General features: G+C 42.6%; 1 protein-coding gene across 1 annotated transcript; it reads right to left on the reverse strand.

The window, feature by feature from the left end:
- Positions 1–687: 687 nt before the first annotated feature.
- Positions 688–13,404, reverse strand: si:dkey-1j5.4 (leucine-rich repeat-containing protein 15). Its single transcript, XM_041251579.1, has 2 exons — positions 12,719–13,404; positions 688–1,285 (listed from the first exon to the last, which is right to left on the reverse strand). The coding sequence occupies exons 1-2, from the start codon at positions 13,287–13,289 to the stop codon at positions 1,095–1,097; spliced, it is 762 nt and encodes a 253-aa protein (XP_041107513.1). The 5' UTR covers positions 13,290–13,404; the 3' UTR covers positions 688–1,094.
- Between the last annotated feature and the right edge of the window lie 9,773 nt (positions 13,405–23,177).

The raw sequence follows: 23,177 nt of genomic DNA on the forward strand, positions 1-23,177 counted from the left end.
GAATTGATATGTCTGTCTGTGTATGTTTTCAGTGAGGAGGTTGCCTGTACTAGGTCCGTGATGTTATGCTAGGATAACATCACAGGTCTAGTGCAAAGCTGACCAATCGGAGCTCAGGATTTTTTCTTGCCATTGTAGAATTCAAAGATAACCTACTCTAGTGTGAATAATGTATGACGTATGCAATTGCTGCCTGCCATTTTAACAGACACTGTAACCAGGCTACGGCATGAGGAGGAAAACAGTGCAATCAGAAAAATATGAAGCATTCTACGCTGGATGTTTTTTTCAACAGAAAGGACATGTAAATTACATTGTAATTACCGTGTTCAGCATGTAAGTGTACATTTTTTTCTTCTTTACTGTTTTCTTTTAAACATACAATTTAAATGTTGATCAATGGGAAGTAATCTTCACAAAAGTACTATATATTGACATTTAATTCAAATTGGTCGGTTTTCATTATTCAGAGACAGCAAATTGCCAAACCCTATTATAATGAACACCCTGATATAACGAACATTTCTCCTGGTCCCACAGGGACTCGTTTATAGTGAAGTTAGCCTGTATTTACATCCGGTTAATTGTTTTTTTTGTAATTTTTTTTTTTATTCTAATCTGTAAATTTAATTTAATTATTAACATGAAAAAGGTTTAAAGTAAGTAATATAGTTGATAGTGGAAAAAATGAGTACAGTGTACTTGAATAGAAATGTCTCTCATGCGTTTCTGGTGGAGTCTTGAAGTTCTTAAAGTGTTTTAGAGTATCATAATACATTTAATCTTGTTATGTACAGTACTAGTCCGAGTAGTTCACAAATTAATTTGATCTTTTCACTGATTTATGTGAAGCATACAGAGTGCAGGCATAATAAGTATTGTGTTTATATTTTAATAGGATACTGCCACCTATAAAAGGAAAACTAGTATTTCATAGTTTTACATTATATTTTCTGGCCTAGACTGTACTTTCTTTTTATAGAAAACACTTAAGGCATGTTTGCCACATTACTAGTATTTAGAATGTAAAGCTCATATACCACTAGTCTTCTTGTTAAACTATTAATTGTACTTTCTTTCCTGGTTTAATGTAATCAGGCTTTGCATTTTAAATTGTCCACTCTAAGTATGTTAAGGGTTTTCTCCTTATTTTCTGGTGGAGATGTGCACTTGAGAGCTTCAAAAGGAGATAAGTTGGCTCTGGTCTGGGATAGCCAGCGAACCAAAGATTTCATCTTGCAGTCACATGACCATGGGTTGTCATGCAGGTATACTTCCTTGAGAGCTGAAAATACAAGAGCAGTGTTTAACATGTGTCATTTTAATTCTAGTATTCCTCTTTTATATATAAAAGATGTGTATCTAGCTAATACCAATGAGGTTTAGAGGTGCCATATTGTTGGATACTAGTACTCTGACATCTAGCAGTCTCTGAAAGCAGGAAAGAATACTAATGACTAGGTATATGCATATACTTTAACTGTAAAAGACTGTCATTTTGTATTCATTACTTTCTGTAAACTTGCCAATGTAATATACTGAGCATCAAAAGAAACTTATCACTTTTATTTGGGTCAAATTTACTAAATGTAATCGAAAAATGACAAAAAGAAATGATGTTTTAGAGCAGGTGCAGTGACATTTTATTCTACTGATTAACAATTGACATTTTACTGTCTAGAGTTATGGGGGGACGAGGGGGACCAGAGCTTTGCACCAGGTTTCGGATGTTGTCTTGTGAAATCTTTGCCCATTCCTCTTGTAGTGCCTGGATAAGCATCTGCCTGTTCAGTGGTCTCCGAGCCCTAGAAGCTAAGTCTACCGGTTTGTGTCCTGTCATTGACAAAGTGTAACTGGTTATACCGTCTCACCAGATTTGAAATTTCTGGTTGTGAGCACCCAAGACAGCGAGCCACAGTACATAAGAACATAAGAACATAAGAAAGTTTACAAACGAGAGGAGGCCATTCGGCCCATCTTGCTCGTTTGGTTGTTAGTAGCTTATTGATCCCAAAATCTCATCAAGCAGCTTCTTGAAGGATCCCAGGGTGTCAGCTTCAATAACATTACGCTGCCCTAGTCCAGCCTCCAACATGCCGATTGCACGAAGGCACTGCTCTCTTGACAGATGTGGCGTGTCGGTATTCTTCTGTGATTTGCTTTATTGCTTTTATTTAAACTTGCAATTCACCAGCTGAAATTACTCCATACCCAGTGTCCAATCAACTGCCTCACTAATTAGGTGATTAAGTGCATATGCTTCAGTCATGGTCACTCAAGTGTGTCATGGTCAAGGATGAATGATCGAGTGATTAAAAAAAAACAAAAAAACATTTTGGCAATGTCCATCATTTATATACTTTTTTTTTTCCGAAAATAAACGTGTTATAATAGTGATGTTTCTTTTGATGCTCAGTATATATTACATGTACTGCAAAAGAACTGTGTGCACTGATGCATTTCTACATAACTTTTAACTGACCATTTATTATGATTGTATTGTGCAATTACTGTATATTTCAGAGTACATATATTTCCTTATTATTTTATTTAAAGGATAAAACATTAACGTAATTTCTTAAGTAAACTGACAAAAGGGCAAGTTCCTTTTCAAGTATGAAATGTAGCCATTACCTAATGGGATATAACCTCTTGTAGCCAAATTACTTGAGCACTTACATCAAAGCTGTTCCTTTAGGAGTCCTATATGTGTCAGACGTCGTCTCCGTCCACACAAGATAAATATCAGTGATGCATAAGCACCATTTTCCCTTTCAGCCTTTGTCTGAGGAAGGAGTGAGCTCTGATCTAAGTCATAACTACAGAGATTAGTTGATTAATTCACTTTTTCTCTCATTTCATATTTTTAAATAATTTAGCTTTTTAAGTACTAATTCTAGCTTTAGGTTCTGATTAAGTCCCCTCTGTGTCCGTGTGCCCTGTGCGAAGCCTGAGGCTCTCCCTGCCCCTTTCCTGGGGTTCAGTAACTTGTTGCGGCTAAGTTCACACTCTCTCCCTTGCTGCTTGGCTCTTCGGGAGGCGATATAAATTCTTGCTACTTCTTCATATAATATATATATATATATATATATATATATATATATATATATATATATATATATATATATATACAGCTCTGGAAAAAATTAAGAGACCACTGCAAAATTATCAGTTTGTCTGGTTTTACTATTTATAGGTATGTGTTTGGGTAAAATGAACATTTTTGTTTTATTCTATAAACTACTGACAACATTTCTCCCAAATTCCAAATAAAAATATTGTCATTTAGAGCATTTGCAGAAAATGACAACTGGTCAAAATAACAAAAAAGATGCAGTGTTGTCAGACCTCGAATAATGCAAAGAAAATAAGTTCATATTCATTTTTAAACAACACAATACTAATGTTTTAACTTAGGAAGAGTTCAGAAATCAATATTTGTGGAATAACCCTGATTTTTAAGCACAGCTTTCATGCGTCTTGACATGCTCTCCAGTTTCACTTTGATGTTGGGTGACTTTATGCCACTCCTGGCACAAAAATTCAAGCAGCTCGGCTTTGTTTGATGGCTAGTGACCATCCATCTTCCTCTTGATCACATTCCAGAGGTTTTCAATGGGGTTCAGGTCTGGAGATTGGGCTGGCCATGACAGGGTCTTGATCTGGTGGTCCTCCATCCACACCTTGATTGACCTGGCTGTGTGGCATGGAGCGTTGTCCTGCTGGAAAAACCAGTCCTCAGAGTTGGGGAACATTGTCAGAGCAGAAGGAAGCAAGTTTTCTTCCAGGACAACCTTGTAGAGAATATTTTGTGTGTCTGTGCCATTGCTGTGTTTGCTTTGCTGCACTGACCCTGTACCAGTCACCTGCTCAGTACCAGAGCTGGTAGTCAGGACCAGAGCCTGTTCTAGTCAACTAGCTGGTACCAGAGCCAGTACCATTCAGTACCAGAGCCTGTACCAGTGACTTGGTTGGTAATAGAGCTCTGTGGAAGGGTGTGGGTATTCACTGACACAGGAGACAAAAGTGTACTTGCAAACACCGCATAGGTGCCCAGTTTTATTTGTTCTCTTTTTTAATTCTTATTTTTGCCTGCAGAGGGCACTGTTGTCCGTGGCTTGAGTACCGGCAACGGTAAACAAGTCCACAGTTATACCAATACAAGTACACTGTCCAATGCAGGTGCACTCGCAGGTGCTCTGGACTAATAATCATAAAGGACAAAAGGTGAAAAATAAAATAAAACACAGTAATAAAACTACAAAATAAAGGTGCTGCACTCTGCAGCATTTACCCCGACACACAAGCCCACACACGAGGCTGCTGCCCCCTACATATCATATGCCAAACAGTCAGCACAGACCTCCCCTGCTACAAGCTTGTACCAGTGACCTGGTTGGTACCAAAGTAGGGACCAGTCACCTTTACTGGTACCGAAGTTGGTACCAGTCGTCTGGTTCATACCAGAATCTGTACCAGTGACCCAGTTCGGTCTGTTACCAGTGCTCAATTTTTGTGTACACTGTACACAACAGTTTTCAGTAGCAGTCAGCTTACTGTCTGTTCTTGTGCACATACATTGCACAGCTGAACAGTTTTTTTCAACCTTGCACCATGCCTGGGTTTCACCTTTGTGCTGATTGCAAGAGAAAAATTCTAGCAGAGGATAAGCATGACAGGTGCATCCATAGCCTGGGAAGGGAGTATACAGAGGGGTCCATTAAAGACCACAGTTCTTGTGCAGTTTGTGCTCATTTTCTAAGAGGACACTGGAAAGCAGGCTGGCCTGATGTTCCAGGGACCGATTTGCATCTCTGACACTGGCACAACGTGACTTGCCCCATTCGTTACCTGCAGTGTGGTCAACAGAGCCCCCACTCCCTGTTACACCGGGAGCTAGGAAACGATCCTCTAGGGTTAGGAGCAGGACTAAGAGTCCTCAATCCTCTAAATCTTCCTCTTCATCACCTGGCTCGGAGAGCTTCCCCTCTCCTCCTACACGGAAGAGGAACAGGAGCTGCCATGGCAGGCATTCTGGTACTGACAGGTTGCGGGGTAAATGGAGAAGTTGTTTGAAGCTATAAACCAGTAGCAGTCCCTTTTGATGGAGCTGCTGTGAGGCCTCCCCTGTTGCCTCAGTCCCCAGAGTTCAGGCACCATCGTATGATCCACAACCAGAGCAGGAGGACGCCATGTACCTTATTGCATCTGAGGGCATGGACACCCAAGAACTAATCTTCCCATCCGAGCTCACCTCCCTTATCAGACATGCTACCACAGCCTTGCAAGTACCTTGGGCCACAGAAGATGATCTTAAACGCTCTATTTTTTTCCCCAATTTGGAATGCCCAATTATTATTTTCATCTCGGTTCACCGCTGCAGCCCCCCCGGCGACTCGGGGAAACAGAGGCCGACTCACCCGTCTTCCGAAACGTGTTCCTGCCAATCCATAATTTTTTGCACTGCAGATCCACAGCGAAGCGACCAGACCTATAGTGTTGGAGGACATCACAGATCTGAATGGCTCCACTGCAGACCCGCAGGCGCCCTATCAGCCACAGCGATCGCTGGTGCGCGATGAACCATGGATTGCTCTGTCTACCTAACCCCTCCCTACCTGGGTGGCGCTCGGCCAATTGTGTGCTGCCTACTAGGAACTCCTGGTCATGGGTGGCAATGACAACGCTCTATATTTGATAGGGTGTCTGCTGCTGTGCATCAGTGCCTGGACCACCTGGTTCTCACGTGTTTTTTGCACCAGGTGAAATCATTCTGGGAGCCCCCAGCAACTAATCCTGCTTTTCTCCCTCAAAGTTTTTTCCATATCAACCAGTCAGTGGAATTGGAGGCCTTCCATCCACCTCCTTTCCAATCTGGGGAGGGAGAGAAAGTTCCCTACGCTCTGACCGGATAGGGCACTAATGTATTATGCTGACCGCACCCATAGTTGGTGGCAATCAGAGCAATTGTTTACAGTTAGCACTCACATTTCCGACCCTATAAAATTTTGACTTCAGTGACAGTTAAACGCATGTGAAGCATATCTAATTATTTCATTTTAGCCTGCTCCAATCCTTGCCCTTTTTTCAGGGAACATAAAAAAAGATACAATATCTAAAATACATATCTGAAAGGACTTTGTTTTAAAATAAGTAGGCTTCCATTTAGATGTACTGTATTGGCTTTGTTGGTACAGTACTTATATTGAAAATATAGTATTATTTTAATTCAGAACGATATGATTCTGAAAAATATCACTTGTCAACACTAAAGAGATGACACGTTAACTGTAATACAGCACATGCTTTTACACGTATTGTAAATTCACACGTGTTGTAGTGGTATGTAAAATTTCCCATTAACAACCTAACAGCAAAATTAAATCTAGAACTGCATTAAATGTAAAAAGCAATTAAAAAAAAAAAAGGTTTCAGAATTAAAAAGTCAGTATTCAGAATATGGTGCTTGATAAGTTTGTTTTGGCTGCATTTTCATCAGGTGAAACTGGAGGAAACGCTGTGTAACTGCACAATATAAGACAGACTGATTTGGCATTAGAGAGAATTTAAATAAAAAAAATAAAAATGTGAGGGCTGTGACGGATATTCAGATAAATTGTAACATTTAAGAGATGGGCTTTGTATCAGAAAACTGGTGACGGAAATCGCATGTGACAGGTAAGTGCATTAATTTGTTATATATATATATATATATATATATATATATATATATATATATATATATATATATATATATAATGGGGATTGATTTTATTCTTAATACAATGTGGTAAAACGTGACTGACGTGTATCTGGGTAACGGATGTCTGAGTGCTGACTGAAACTTTCCTTTGGGTCTAAGTTTCACGTACAATCCCTGTCTAAGCAGTGGCTCTCAAAGTGGATTACAGACACGGTCAGGATTGCATACAATCTAGCCAAACTGCCCCCTCCAGAAAAGGTCACTGGTCAATTCACAAGAGGCCTTGTAATCTCCTGGGCAATATTCCAAGGCGCATCTGCCACAAACATTTGCAACGCTGCATTACGGGCCATGCCTCGTATTTTTACCAGATTCTACCAATTTACATTTTTTAGATCAGCTGAACCCTGGTTTTGGGACCAGAGTTTTAAGAGCGGCCACTCATTCTGCTTTTTAACACATTTGTATTGTGTTCCACTTCAAGTCCTGGGGTAGTTGTCCATACACCCTTTTTTGGAGTTTTGGTGTTAAATGCTGAGGTTACTCAGTGTAACCTTGTAGCATACACACTGCATGAGGGTCCTCCCTCACTGAACTGTGGAATATATTCCATGGATCCTCATCAGTCCTCGGCTGGAATGCTAAAGGTAGTTTATCTTCCTTTTTAGCACATCTGCCGGTGCTGCAAGTCCTGCACTTCCAGCGACTTGGGCATTCTATCCAATAAGGTACTGAGTACATTTTGTACTTAAAAGGAAACGTTAGGTTATTATCATAACCCTGGTTCCCTGAAATAGAAATGTAACCATTACCCTTCAAGGTGACTGTATTCGTTGTAACGCAGCAGGTCTGAAAAGAAAATGGCGCTGAGCTTAGGCGTCACTCGTACTTATCTCCTGGGGGCGGAGACGAGGTCTTACGCATACTGGGCTCTTAAAGAAGCAGCTTTGATACAAGTGCTATAAGAGATATCCCAACATTTTTATTTATTTTTATTATACATGTTAAAAGTAAATACAATTGAGAAGATGTTAATTTATAGTTCACAGAGCGTGTGCTGGGGGGTAGGGATAGGGCAGAAGAAGCAGAAGGGAGCGGTAAGTAGGACAGAGTGCTGGCTAGAAAGGACCGGACCTAGGATAGAAGAGCAGGCGAGGGCCACTCTAGTAGCAGACCAGCGAAACTGGACATGGAAGCTAGGATAGAAGGTGGTCACCCACTGAGGGCGACGATGCAGACACAACCCAGGGGCGAAGGACCCAGCAACCAAAACCGGATAGAAGGATGGTCACTGACTGAGGGTGGCGATGCTGACACGAGCCCAGGGGAGAAGGATGCAGCAACCGAAGACAGGATACAGAAAGTGGTCACTGACTGAGGGCGGCGATGCCGACACGACCCAGGTCACGAAGGACCCAGCAACCGAAAACACATATGAGGGTTATGACTCGGGGAGCCGTCCCTCAGAGGAAGTTGGTCCCGGAAGACCGGGACATGAAAGGAGATAGAGAGGGAGAGGTACCCAGCATCTGAGACTTCTGTAAAGGGGCGCTCGTTAGACCCCCCAATTGGCCGAGACTTCACGCTACCTGGGACTTGAGATAAGAACAAGGCATAGAGGTTAGTATGGGACTCGAGCATGAGTAGCCACGTCCTGAACTGAGACAGAGTATAGAACAGAGCCTTGAGTGAGGCAAGATAAGCGCAGGAGAGTGGAGAGGAAGGAGGCCTGCTCGGAGGCGAGGATGAAGGTGAGTGATGATAGGAGTGAGAGGAATCAATGAACAGGGGGTCTGAGGAGGGGGTGGGGGGTGTTCCTGCTGTGGAGATACCTTGAAAAGGGAGATAGGGGACACTTGATGTGTGAGTGGACCGACCGTGCTGAATTGATCCCTCTTGAGGTATGCAGCCAAGTGATGGAGTAAGCATGGAAGGTGGTCGAGAGGCAGCTGATCTCCATGGGTAAATCATTGTAGGGGGAGAAGCAGCTTTTCTGAAGAGTGGAAATTAGCAAATGGAAAATATATGTTGATATAGACAGGAAGGTGAGGCAGGGGGAAAGCTCTTAAAAATCCCACAGAGGGTCAGGCGGAATGCGGATATGTAGAGACTGGAGGGAGTTGGAGAGAATCCCTAGCACGGACCATGAGAGCCAGGTTTTGATTGAAGGGCTATGATTATTCGAATCTGGGCGCAGAGGATTGAAGACACTGAGCAGGCTGTAGAATAGGAGCTCTTGAACAAGGTGGAGGGCTGCAGACATGTAATGCTGAGCAGATTGAAGGAGGTTGAGAGTAGGATTCAGTCAAATAGCATCTGGAGAAGCTGAGGATTCTGGATGGGGGTTGTGGAAGCAAATGGGACCAACTGACTGAACTTGGATACCGAAAGTAGAGGCAGAAGGAGAGCTGGAACTGAGGGCTGAGGTGGCAGCTGGACTGAACGAACATGAATCGGCTACTGGGGAGGCACACCGCCTTTGCATCCCATATTCTAGAAATGAGAGCAGAGATGAGATGTCGCCTTTCTATGTGTTAGTTAATACAGGATCAATCAGCGGTTTGCTACTATCATGTCTGCTTGAAATGGAAAAGGTAAACTGACATTCAGAGATTTGGGTTTCGCAATGCCAGTTATTCTCTTAATAGTGGAAATCCTTTGCTCATAATCAAGACAGATTTTGAGTCTCGTACCACGTCTCAACCAAGTATTAATGCTGTAATATTTGGGAGGATGGGCGGAGATATGAATAGGATTGCTGAGGAAGTGCCCCGTATTTTGATTAGATGGGGATTAGCGTTAGCCTTGATTGTGGGAATGCTGCCACGATCTGCATATTGGAGGAAGGCTAGAGCATTGTAGGCTCTGGAGAAGTGCAGCTGCAGATTTAAACAGTAAACTAGAGCGGCACTTGCAGCTGCAGTAGTGAGCTGATCTGAAGAGGGAGTGGAGATCTGCTGTAGTGAGGAGCGATTAACGGTAGAGGGCAGGATCTGCTGTACAGAGCAGAGGTCTGAGGAAGAAAACAATGGAGTGCTGTCAATAGTGTGCAGAGGCCCAGCTGTGAGAGCAGAGATCTGCAATAGAGAAAGGAGGACTACCATCGGTAGTGTGTGGTGGTCTGCTGCAGAGAGTAGGGATCTGCTGAATGCAGTAGATATTGGTCTTTCAGTGTTAAGGCAGATTTAGATGGAGCCAGAGATGGGGCTGCTTTTGGGCAGAGATGAAGATTGCAGAGATCTGAGACCGCTGCAGAACCAGAGAGGATGAAGAATGTGTTGCTCCGAGGCGTCTGCAAAACCTATTGATTGGTCGGGAGCAGTTTATTGTCTGTTGGGGATAGGAGGACATTGACTGCAACGTTGATAAATCGTAGGACATGGTTCCATGACTGACTAGCGGCTCACGTTGATGAAATGATGACTTTGAAAGTTGAATAAGGTACCTTGATGAAGCTGGTCAGATTGGAGGAGCGGCACGAGATGAGGAAACACGAATCTGGGAACAGGACTAAGTCACAGGAATGGATGCGTGATGCAGGGAAGCAGGACGTTACTATGATGGTAGATACTGAGCATCTCAAAAACAGCTGAGTAAGGTTGCTTCATGACCAGGTCCTTGAAGAGGGGAAGAGTTGAAATTGGAGAACGTCAGTTGCTACAAAAGGTTGAGGAGGAGGGGGACGACAAACTGCAGGAATGTATAGAAAAGCTGGATCGTGCGAGCTTTACAGTGATAGCAAACCAGCTAGAGACTGTACAAAATTTGTGGTGTTATACTGCCATCTAGCAGTTATGATTAGAATTAACCATTGGTTTGAGTGAAGCCGGGTAGAATATATTTGGTTATTGTGATTAAAATCCTTGTCGGTGTAGAACAACAATTGCATATTCTTTTAGATTTGAATATCTTCGTTACATGTTTTAGGACAGTTAGTTATGTATATGAATACGTTAACACAGTATTTAGATGTCACAATTCGGCGAGTTGAACGATCCCTCGCAGATTGTGAAAGCGCAGCATCAGCAAGCCAGAAGATTGCAGTACTGAGGCACAGAGCTCGCGGTACCGGATGAAGCTGCCTGGTCACCATGGTGACTTACCACTCCCCACAGTCACGCAATGAGGGCGTTGCCAAGGACTGAGAGGCGTCGGTGGAAAAGTTGCATAACAGCAGTGCTGGCAGAGCTTGTTGTGACCAGTCGAAAGCACAAACCACTACACGTTGAAATGGAGCATGAAATTGACTGGATAGGTCTTTAAAACGTTGAACGTAGTTAATAGAAATCCAGGGCAGGATCTTATGAAGGAACGATAATTTGTGCTGGCTCTGGGTCGGAGGAGGGGTGCTTGATTGCAAGTGAAGAGTAAAGGAATGTTCAGCTGACAGATCTTTGTGGTGGATTAAAGAGGAATTATTGCAAGGCAAAAGCTGACGATGGGAATGTCGATGTCTTGTTGAAGGAGCTTTAGAGGTTTTAGTGGAGGGCCAGTCTGTCTAATAAAGACGCAGACGAGTTGAGTAATGAAGCTGCGGTTTGGATGATGTTGTTGCTGGGCTGGAGGCTGGTAAGAGCAGGAAAGACTAACGCTGGAGCTCCTGCAGCCAAATGGAGAAGCTGAATGATGAGAAGCAGCACCGGAGCAGGTAGGAAAATATTTGATAATATCTTGGGAGTGCTGCACAGAGAATTGATCTTCAGTGAAAGGCAACGAAGTGTAGATTAACGGTGAAGCACGAAAAGACGGCATCTGAGTGTTTGCTACAAAAACGAAACGCTAGACAGCGAAGGTGCAAGTGATCAGGGCTTAAATAGAAAATAGGTACTAATTGACAGGAAATTGGAAACCCCCTGCTGCACGCCCCCTGAACTACACTGGCTAACATTTATTATGTTAGCAACCCATATGGACAAATTATAGATTTAGATTATGTTTCCCTAGTCAGGACTTTCTATTAATTTGGTTTTGGGTACTGAATGTGTTGTATTTAAAATGGTACCTTTCTTTCTTAAAGCCATCTTCTATTAAAAATTCTTAAATGTTTTTATGTGGCTAAGTTACATTATTAAAGAAAAAGATTTATAGTCAAACCTGCTCATGACAACTGCTGAATTCATTAGAGGGATCACTATAGACAAGTGATCCCGATATTCAGGTATTATTTCATGTAGGTATGAAAACTGTACGATTAACACTACCCTAATGTACAGCAGATAAGGTGTATACATGGTAATATGTAGGTTTCAAAGAATAATCTCGGTGAATAGCATTTATTAGTCTTAATAGTCTTATTACCAATTATGTTAGTTGGAGGATTCTTGTAATCCCAATGAATCTGAGTTTTCTGCACACTACTACTTGAATCATTTTTTTAATTTCTAAATGCAAATACTGAGGCTCTTATTCATAAAATAATCAAGTTTTACCTCAAGGTTAACAAAACGCTGAGATGCTTTTTGTTTTATTCAGAATTGATTTATATGCCGTTCTATGTGCTGGCTTACCAAAACCTACTGTGTCAAAATAAGTAGATGCCAGACACTACAATGACCTGATAAAAGTGATATAAGGCACTATATACTGTAATTCACTCATTGTTTAGAGGCTGTGTGCAGTTTGTATGCCATCCTTTTAACTGGAATGAATTAACAGGTGAAATAACATTATGAGGCAAATGTGAGACATGACCATATCGCCTCATATCTGCCATGGCTGTTATAAAATGTGGTTGGACTGTAATCATCTTAATCTTTTGCCACATAGAATATCTATATATGTGCATACGTTTGAGAATAAAATTAGATTTTTTTGGTGTGAAAAACAAATAGTTTCTTCTGTCTGTGACATAAGATGTATTTTCTTAGTACTGTAGCCCACACAAATTTATAATAAACAGTAATGTGATATATTATGTACTGTGAGTTAACTTTTGTATGTACTCCTCCACAATAAGTTATGTTTCTATTTGTAAACAACAACAAATATAATTTTCTTTAACAGAAATATACTAACCTGGTAGCTGAGAAAGTGAATTCCCATCAATAGTCTTCAGCCTGTTTCCACTTAATGCAAGCTGTGTTATCTTGGGAATGTGTTTGAACACATCTTCAGGTAACTTCCCAATGTCATTATTCCTCAGATACAGCTCCTGCAAACGGGACAAGCCCTCAAACATAGAAGCCGTCACAGTTGTAAGACGATTATTGTCTAACACCAGCATCTCCAGCTTGTTCATGGGCTTGAAGGTTCCAGTGGGAATATTTTGTATGTTGTTGTTATCCAAATTCAGAAACTGCAGCTCTCCTAGACCAACAAAAGCCTTGACAGAAATCTTCTGAATCTTGTTGAATGCTAAATCTAGTACTTTTAGTGCAATTAAAGGCCGAAAGCCATTAGGAGGTAAGGATGTGAGGGAGTTTATTGGTAAATCCAAGTCAGATAAGTTTCTCAGGCCGAAGAAGATTTCAGGCTTGATTGTTGTGATGCGGTTTTGACCCAGCATAAGGAATCGAAGGTTTATTAGATCCTGAAAGCCTTTTAGTGGGAGTTTGGTGATTTGGTTTCCAAAAAGATTAAGTAACATCAGCCTCCTGGCCCCAGTAAAAGCCTGAGGGTGGATTGATTTGATGGAGTTGTGTTCCAGGTTTATGCTTTCGATTTTTGGAATTTGTTTCAAGAAATTTGCTGGGAGGTCTTGTAAAAGATTTCCACCTTTAAAAAAAGAATAGAGACCATTAATCTCAAAGCTAACACACAAATGTATTATTATTGTTCAACGTATTTCTGTATTATGAAACATAACATAATTTTAATTGCTTCCCAGTGTTTCTGAATGTTTTATTTAGTTTAAATTGTAGACAGTTACTTTATGATCCAGTTTACGGAACAGGAGCAAGGGCTGCGTGGATGATAAACCTCGGGAATTGAGAATAGGAGAGAAGAGCTTTGTGATTTAAGAAAGATTACAGGGTTTCCCTTTGGCTTGTGGAGAGCCGCCCTTGCAGAGGTGAGACCGAACCAATCAGCCGCCAAGGTTGGGAAGCAGGGTTGGAAACTAATGCTCGCCCATTCTATTGAGGTGAATTAAAACAGATTAGAATTAGCTGATGTCTGTGTCTCGGTAGTCCTCTGGGCAAATTCTTAAAAAAAGTGTACAGATATACAGTACTTTCAAGTTCAAAGGCTTGCATTTAAAAAATGCAGGAAAAGTACATTTTCTAGCAGAGGTAAACAAACATTCATTATGCTTACAAAAGTGTCACTCAGAACTGAAATGGCTATTCATGAGCAACAAAAACAACTTCGGTTTATATATAGTGTCTTGACCTGCACATCTCAAGGCACTTTACACAGTATAAATACAATATCTGAAAGAGAAATTAACAAACCTGTCATAAAATCAGGACATAAACACAGATCTGGCTATAAAAGCTTCTCAAGGGCCTTAACCAAATGTGAGATTTAACAGATAAGTCTTAAGACCTTTTTTAAACCAATCAACTGACTGACAGTTCCTGATGTCAATGGGGAGGTAATTCCATAGCATAGGAGCCAGGTGGCTAAAGGAACGACCTGCGAGACCAACCAGTTTCACATCAGGAACAACCAGCATGCCATCCTGGGAGGATCTAAGGGTACAAACTGGCTGGTTAGGATAAAGTAATTCAGTAAGGCAAGCAGGACCAGTACCACTGAGTGATCAATATGTCAGGAGAACTTGTTTAAAAGAGATTCAATACTTGATGGGAAGCCAATGAAGTTTAGCCAGGATTGGTCAAGATTCTGGCAACTGTGTTCTTAACTATTTGTAATCTATCAATTGCTTTGGATGGAAGACCTGCAAATAAGGAGTTACAATAGTCAAGCCTAGAGATTACAAATGCATGGATCAAAATCTCTGCATCTGTGAGAGAGAAAACGTTGAACTTTGGCAATCTTCCGTAAATGGAAAAAAAAGGATTTAAGCAAGGCCCTTCAAAGCAGAACAATTACTACACACCATAAATACATCTGTGATTTTAAAGCTCAAACTGCTTTTTATAACAGCTCACGGCCTTGCAAAGCATGCATGACCTTATTTTAATTTTTTATGGATGTGTGACCTGGATGAGGCCAAAGAATTAGAGGTATAGATGTGCGAACCAGTTCCTTTGAAACCTGAAAGAATTCCAGCGAGCACTATTATATCTAGGACCCAACTTAAAAAAAAAAAACACAATAAAGGGAGGATGAAGAGGTAGGAAACGAAATTGTGATCAGGATGATTTGTAGAGCCTTAGACAAGACAAGGATGTTGATGGGAGCTATTAGGATAGATGATTGTCATGTTGAAAGGTGAAGGCAGACCAGCCTGTTACATAGGAAGAATGGGTTGCTTTAACGATGGTAGCGGCCATATAATCTTGAGCTGAAGCGAGGAGATTGGAAAGGGATGGATTTAACTGAGTATCCACTTGCTGAATGGAGCAGGTGGAAAAGATCAGGGAACCAGACGTCCGAACCAGGAAACTTACTGAAAGTTGAGAAGGCAGACCAGTTGGATGTGTAGGTGAAGCAAGAACATGGGACGAGCTAGGGCAGTGGCCATTTAATATTGACCAGTTCTTGAAGCTGTAGCAAGAATGAAGGAGACTGTTCTACAGGAGCGCTGAGAATGGTCGGATGGTTGAAAAAGAAAAACAGGTTCCAACAGTAAATGCTTATTAGAATCCAAGGTCACCTGCAGCCATTAGAGGGGCTGCATGTTTGTTTTTTAATTATGTTTTTTATGCTTTAGCTAATAATAATAATATGGATGCGCAGTTAGAAAAGGTACAGACAATTCTGCAGTAGATTTATATCCTGTTTGATACACAAATGAACATGCAAGACAGCCCATTCGGGAATTCATATTTAGCATTCAAGTATTTGGAGCAAAAAAAGCTTTGAGGGTACCCAGGTAGAGATTGACAGCTCAAAATCAGGGGCGGGCACAGTGTTGATAGGTCAGCGCCGGTTGTCAGCTGTGTGGCTATACGTGAATGTATAGACATGGAAACGAAAAACGCAACATAGAATAAGGGCATTACTTGGGGTTTAAATGGGGTGATTGGCAGATAGTGTTGGGACAGAGCAGCGGAGGATCCCTAGCTCCTGCCTCCTTGACCACACTTAAGGTTACAATTAAAATGTAACAACTGTTTTAATTTTTTGTAATTATGTTTGATTATTATTATTATTTTTATTTTTAATTAAAGCTATTTAAAATACACCTGGAATTACCACCACAAGTGTCAAACCAGAAACCAGGTGTTTCATTAATAAGCATGTGATTAAACTTTATGTGGATATTTAAATTAAACATCCCAATCTTACAAAGCTATATCACATATGAATGTGAAGAAAGTCAACCAAGACTACCTGTGAGAATGGATAGAAAACTATTTAGATCATGTAGAAACTTCACAAAGTGAACAGAAGTGAAGTTGGAATATTTGATTAAGAAAAGTGAGCAAAAAATGATAAACACCTTCAGTTCTGGGACAAGAGACAAATGGAGTTATTAGTAGTTAAAGTAATTTATTTTGAGGCAACCAAGGGAAGAGATGTTAAGAATTGTGTTCCAACTTGATGTGAATCACTCTTAAAAGTTGAGTATGTAAGCTTAAAGCAGTAGAAGGTGTGGCGGGTAAGTATGGAATATAATAAAACCAAAGAAACCCCTGTGTCTAATAGATAAACATATAACAAAGTGACTTTTTAAATGTGATGTCAAGGGTGTTGAGTGTTTTTGCGAAGAAGGTTGCTGCAATGCTTATGACATTATGTTTAACAAGAGTGCTGGAGAGTTAACTCTGTTGCTGAGCTGGTTGTCTCTGATTGTAAGTCTGCTGTAGGAAAGTCTGCTGTAGTGCTGTAAGAAGTGACCAGAGGGAGGTACTTGGTTGAATCCAGCAGAAGCACTGCCAAGCCTCTCTGCCATGGGCACTATGAGAAAATACATAAACTCTAGTAAAAACATAACAAACACAATTAGAACACACCAAGCTTCAGTATCAGTTCGTAGTTACATTTTTATAATTACACTTTAATTAAAGTAAAAAAACTTCTTGAAAAGCACCTAATATTGGCAGCACAAGAATTATACGCAGATGCATGAATGGATGTTTTATTAATGCATGTTTGTGGCAGAGCAAAGCTCTGCCCTTTTTAAATTGGCAGGGATGGGGTTAATTTCCCCTACCTGCCTGGGTTTATTATGTTCAGGTGGCTGGGGTTGATTAGTTGATTAGGTTAATTAACGATCAATCAGCTCCCAGCCACCTGACATAAAAGGAGGCCTCTGCTTCTCATTTGGGAGGAAGGAGCTGATGAAGCAGGTTGGTGTTTTGTTGGTTGTGATTTTTCAATTTTCTAAATCCAGTGAAGGCATTGCCCAGCCTGGAAACCTTTATTTTGTACATTTTGCTTTTTGTCTTTGTTTTGGCCCTTGTGCCTTTTTATTTTTGTATCTATTTATAATAGAAGTATATATTTTTGAACTGCAGTCTGTCTCTGGGCCTCTATCCACTCGCCAGCCTGCCACATTTGGTGTTAGAAGTGGGATAGCGCCACCTAGAGGCTCAGAGCAGTATTTTTTATTTTTTTTTTTGGAATTTTTGGGAGAATTATTATTATTTTTTTTTTTTGGATTATGGGAAAGAAGAGCAGACAGCGGCAAAGGCAGGAAAAGCAGCAGCTGAAGAAATGTAAGCTGCTGCAGCCACTGCTGGAGGACCCGGCCAGCCTCTTCCCCTGGTGTTCCTGGTGCGGAAAGGAGGACCATCATTGGTGGTCCTGCCCAGACGTGCCACCGGCAAACTGGTGTGGCCGGTGTAGGATGCCCCTACAACCAGGCCCAGGAAGAGGTGCAGTGTTCACCCCGGGCATCAGGGGCCACCCCACTACCTCCAGCACCACCACCTTCACCACCGTCCCAGGAGATCTGGGACTGGTTGATGCACCCTGAGGCAGACCTCGTCCACGATCTCCCCATAGTTATCAACATGCTGTGGCGTCGAGATGGAGAGAGGTGGGAACAGTGGGAGGAACAACACCACCCGGCGTCCTTCCCAGAGGTTGCCCTCATGGTGGTTAATTACCTGGCGGTAGACATGGGAGATGCCCAAGTCACTCCAATAAAGAGGGTGGAGATACCTTCCCAAGAGCCAGAGAGGGGTGAGCCGCCTTCCCGAGAGCCAGAGAGGGAGGAGGAGCTGCCGTCGTCCCGAGAGCCAGAGAGGGAGGAGCTGCCAGCTTTCCATCGTCCGAGAGAGCCAGAGAGCCAGAGAGGGAGGAGCCTACCGCTCCCAGATCCAGAGAGGGAGGAGCTGGGATCAATAAGCTACTAACAACCAAACGAGCAAGATGGGCCAATGGCCTCCTCTCGTTTGTAAACTTTCTTATGTTCTTATGTTCTGCCCTTGCACCGCAAGTCTGCTCAAATAGCCACAGCTGCCAAAAAAACTGCCAGTGCACCGGCTCACACTGTGACTTTGACTTCCCTTGAAGAAAAAAGCCCTTGGTACTATTCCTTGCATCAATTTGGAAGGATTAGCAGATGTAGATATATTTGCCCAAGCACAAACTGAGTGGTAAGTTAAATGACCTGATTAGTCAATATATGTTTCTTTTCCTAATTTTTGCCACCATTTAATTTAAAATAAACAGGATTTTACTGATGCTTCCATTATCCGATGATTTTCTCAAACACAAATGATACCTTTTCAGAACTAAAGGCAATACAGAGGTCAGTGGTTGATGTGATGAAAGACCTTGCGGCAGCATTAAGAGAACTAAAGATAGAACAATGTAATGTAAATTGTGAAACATGTGAGACTGCAATTCAAAGCACTGAGTCAGATGTTTACCCTGCTGCAGGGAAGAAAGAAACTACATATCAATATAGCAAGAAAAAGGGTGAAACAAGCACATCACTAAAAGGAGCTAGACACTGCCAAAGAAAACATAATTAAATTAAGCGTGCAGTTTTTTATTGGTACATTTGTTTACTGGTAAATATTTATCAGTTACATTGAAAACAATCAAAAGGCTATGCTACATATTTTTATATAGTACATAGTAGTCTTTCTTTAATCATATCACTTACAAACGTTTTATGCTGAATTAATGTAAATAATTGACATTGAGAAATATCGTGCAATGTATTTGTAGGTTGCATTTACGCCATACATTAGTATGTTAAGTTGCAGACACGTTATAAAACACATCTGCTAAAATAAATATTAAATTACACATAGCTAACTGCTGTTACAAACTTGAGCTGTCTCTGCAGGGATGCAATTGTGACATTCTTGTTTTATGGGAGCGCTTCTCTTGGTACTAAAGATTGACATAACAAAAGTGCAAACTGAAATCTACAATTTATACAAAACAACACAAAGTCATTAGGTGGGGAGTGGACACAAGCAGAGAGACATTTTAAATGTTAAAGTGAGATCTCCCCTACTGCTACACGTGAAAGGGGAAACTGAAACATAGCAGAAAGATGTTGGTGGTCCAGTTCCCTATCATGTATGAAATGTAATCATTACCTAATGGGTATTTATCCCTAAAGACCCTGTAACCTGACTAGCTATAACAAAGACTGCTCGTCAGTGACACAGTCGCGCCTGCTCCCGAGGGCATATATAAACTACACACAGATCTCATCATCATTTTCCTTTCATCCAACCTAAGACGAGAGAGGCTACCACTAGATAAGTAACAAAGTTACTTATATCTGCTTATTAGTTGTTTGCTATTTATGCGATTTATTGTTACATGCTTATAGTAATTGCTATTTACACCTGCTGGACACTCGCCTATATTCTCACAGCGGGCTTGTGCCCGACACGAAGCCAGCGGCTCTGTGGCTCCTTCCCCGGGATCGAATAACGTTAGGTTACTTAATGTAACCCTGGTTCCCTGAAAGAGTCTATGACCACCAACGACATTATGTAAGGAATATACCTGCCCATTGGGTAGGTATTGCTGTGCTTTTTATATCAGAGCTGCTGATAGGCCCCTTCCTTGGATGATGCAATCAGTCCCGCCCACTGAGGGATTAAAACCGTCATCCTGTGGAAGCCATTTCTCTTTTTCCATCGAACCCGTGAGTGCGGCCGATGCAACCTTGCAGTTGGTGGTCGTCTTCTTTTATAGGGGAACCAGGGTTACGGTAAGTAACCTAACCTTCCCTTTCAATTCGAAGATGACCAACAACATTATGTATGGGATAATGCATACCAGAGCTGTCGTGAGGGAGAAGGACTGGCAGCATATGAGTGACACATCAGAACCGCATAACCTAAGGGTTAGCAGTGTGAGCTTACACCCTCAAGGACCCTCGTGCCTAATGAAGGCAGGGCAGACAATACCACTTTAAAGTGGTAGAACCTGGAGAAAGTATGCAGCGTAGCCCAGCTAGCCGCAATATAACTATTGTACAGTGAGGCCCCTCTGAAGAGAGCCTTAAATGTAGCCAACCCTCTAGTGGAGTGTGCAGCTACCCTCCCAGGTGGGGGCAAGCTGGCACCATCATACGCAGTCGAGACTGTCCACAATCCAATGTGACAGACACTGCTTAGAGAGGGGCTGTTCAAGGGTCCGTATCCCGTGACAGACAAAGAGCTGGTCAGACTGACGCAGAGCTCTGATCTATCCACGTAGCACCTCAATAGCCGCACTGGGCAGAGGAAATTCAATCTCTCATCTTTCGTTGAAGAAAACAGTCCTCCTGGGAGAGTGTAATCCTTGAGCATCTTTAAGAAATCGGGTAGCCAAAAAATGTGTACCCGCAGACACCAAATTTATGGGGGCATGGCATGCAAGAATATCTTTAAATACACCTTCAAAGTGGAAGGTTACCTACCAGTTTCAAGCAGTTGTTGCAGAAACTGTAAGATAACTGGCATAGGGCAAGAGATTGGGTCATAAGAACATAAGAACATAAGAAAGTTTACAAACGAGAGGAGGCCATTCGGCCCATCTTGCTCGTTTGGTTGTTAGTAGCTTATTGATCCCAAAATCTCATCAAGCAGCTTCTTGAAGGATCCCAGGGTGTCAGCTTCAACAACATTACTGGGGAGTTGATTCCAGACCCTCACAATTCTCTGTGTAAAAAAGTGTCTCCTATTTTCTGTTCTGAATGCCCCTTTTTCTAAACTCCATTTGTGACCCCTGGTCCTTGTTTCTTTTTTCAGGCTGAAAAAGTCCCTTGGGTCGACACTGTCAATACCTTTTAGAATTTTGAATGCTTGAATTAGGTCGTGGCTTCTAGCAAGACACCAAGCTTGAAAATACCTCCACTTGTATGTGTATAACAACTTAATGCCTGTAGTAGCATTCTGCAAGGTACCCACAACTGTATCTGATAGCACTAGGGCTAACCAGCGGTCCCTTTCAGGGGCCCAACCCATAGCCAAAGAGTGTCTGTAACAGGGGAGACCTGTGCTGACTCTTCTGGTGTATTCATAGTGCTGCAGGAAGAAGACAGCAGCTGTTCAATATCCGCCTGTTGGTCATGGCAATGACATGGAGAGACGGGAGAAAGGGTGTGTAAGCTTTCCCTCTCTGAGTGGCTGAGAGGTGGGTCTTGGGGGGATTGCTAGCCCTATAAAATAACATTCTGTTGCTCCCTCAGGTCTGCCCTTTTAGGACATGCTGAGTGTGCGGAAGCGCTGCTCCAGGACCGAGAAGTGCCGGGAGAAAGAAATCAGAAAAAGAAATCAGAAAGAAAACAAGACGAAAAATAGTAGTAGCGGGGGAACCTTGGGCAGACCCTTGAAGTATTGTGTATAACAGGCTGAGGGAGCTGCTAATGTAGGTCGGTTCGGGTAGTGATGACCGGGGTAACGCTGCCAAGTGCAGCACCTTTTAATTGGAGTTTGATTACTGTGTTTTATTTTCCTTTTTTCTTTCTCCTTTTGTTTTTGATTATTCTTTTGAGCACCTGTAATTGTGCCCGCACTTTGAACTGTGTACCGCCTTTGGTATTACTGTGGTTCTGTCTACAGTGCCCTCTGCGGGCTAAAAAATGGAAGCACCCATGCCCAATAAAACTGGGCACCTGTGCGGTGTTTCAAGTTCACCCTTCTGTCTCCTCTTGTCAGTGAATTACCCAGATTCATGCAAAGTGGGATCTCCCGGGGCTGGCTGTGTAAAAACACAGGGTCAAGAACTAGATTATCCTGGGCCACTAGGAGAACTGATGCCTCCTCTAACCGGACCATTTCGAGAAAGGCCAGGAGCAGCGGTATAGGTGGGAAAATGTACAAAACCGCTTTGACGCCGAGTGGACAGTCTAAGCAGTGGAGGGAGTACCACAAGGTGCAGTGTGTCATCTCCGCCAAGGCAAAGCGATCGACCTGCGCCCTCCCAAATCGTTCCCAAATGTGCTCCACCACCTGAGGGTGGAGTCACCACTCTGACGGAAGGGGACCCTCCCTCGAGAAAAGGTGCTCAGTTCACCACTCCGACAATGTGCGCCGCCCGCAGGAACAGCAAGTTCCTCGGAGCCCACATCAAAAGCCTGAAGGCAATGCGATGTATCCCTGGGGACCATAGGCCACCCTGGTGGTTGACATAAGCCACTACTGTTGTGTTGTCCGTCCGGACCAACAAATGTGTACCTGTTAGCACTCAGAGGTGGAGAGCAAGGGAGACTGCCTGCAGCTCTGCAGCATGTTTTATATGCAGGGATGTCCAGCAGTCCGACCAGGATCCGCGGACTCCTCTGCCTTCCCAGACTGCCCCCCAACCCAAGTTGGAGGTATCTGTCATCGCCACTTGCCGGTTGAAAACCACTCCCATATGTACACTGCCAAGCATATATGAGACACCGTCAGTCGATGGTGTCTGTTGTGATTGGGATGTAAGTAGAACAGATTGAGCCCTATTTGTAGTGGGCGCATGTAAAGTAGTCCCATCTCAATGGCCGATATGGCTGCGGCCATCGGACCCAACAGTTTCTGGCACAATTGGAGGGTAACCTGTGATCCCTGTTGAAACAGGGAGAGGAAACACTGGATAGCTGAAACTCTGTAGTCCAACAGGTGTGCGTGCATCATACTGGAGTCCAGCCACAGACCCAATTACATAGTGCACTGCACCGGTGTAAACCGACTCTTTACATCATTGATGGTGAGGCCCAGCCTGGCCAGATGCTCTGTCATGACCGCCGTGCGGGCCACTGCTCCCTCTCGGGAATGGGACCAAATCTACCAGTCGTCGAGATAGTTTATTACTCTGATCCCCTGCAGCCACAGGGGGGCCAGGATAGCATCCAAGCACTTTGAAAATGTGCGAAGACCTAGGGAGAGGCCGAATGGCAGAACAGCAAAGGCTTCCCTGAAAGGCAAAGCAGAGATACTTTCTGTGCTCTGGATGAATGGGAATGTGAAAGTCCGCTGTGGTGGACCAGTCGCAATACTATATAGCTTGTGTAATGGAG

Source organism: Polyodon spathula, chromosome 6, assembly GCF_017654505.1.
Source record: "Polyodon spathula isolate WHYD16114869_AA chromosome 6, ASM1765450v1, whole genome shotgun sequence".
Taxonomy (NCBI): domain Eukaryota; kingdom Metazoa; phylum Chordata; class Actinopteri; order Acipenseriformes; family Polyodontidae; genus Polyodon; species Polyodon spathula.

Coding starts and splice junctions, on each gene's coding strand:
- si:dkey-1j5.4 (XM_041251579.1), bottom strand. CDS start 13,289: ATGTTACTTAATCTTTTTGGAAACCAAATCACCAAACTCCCACTAAAA. Junction 1,286..12,718: donor TTCACTTTCTCAGCTACCAG/GTTAGTATATTT, acceptor TTGTATTTTCAG/CTCTCAAGGAAGTATACCTG.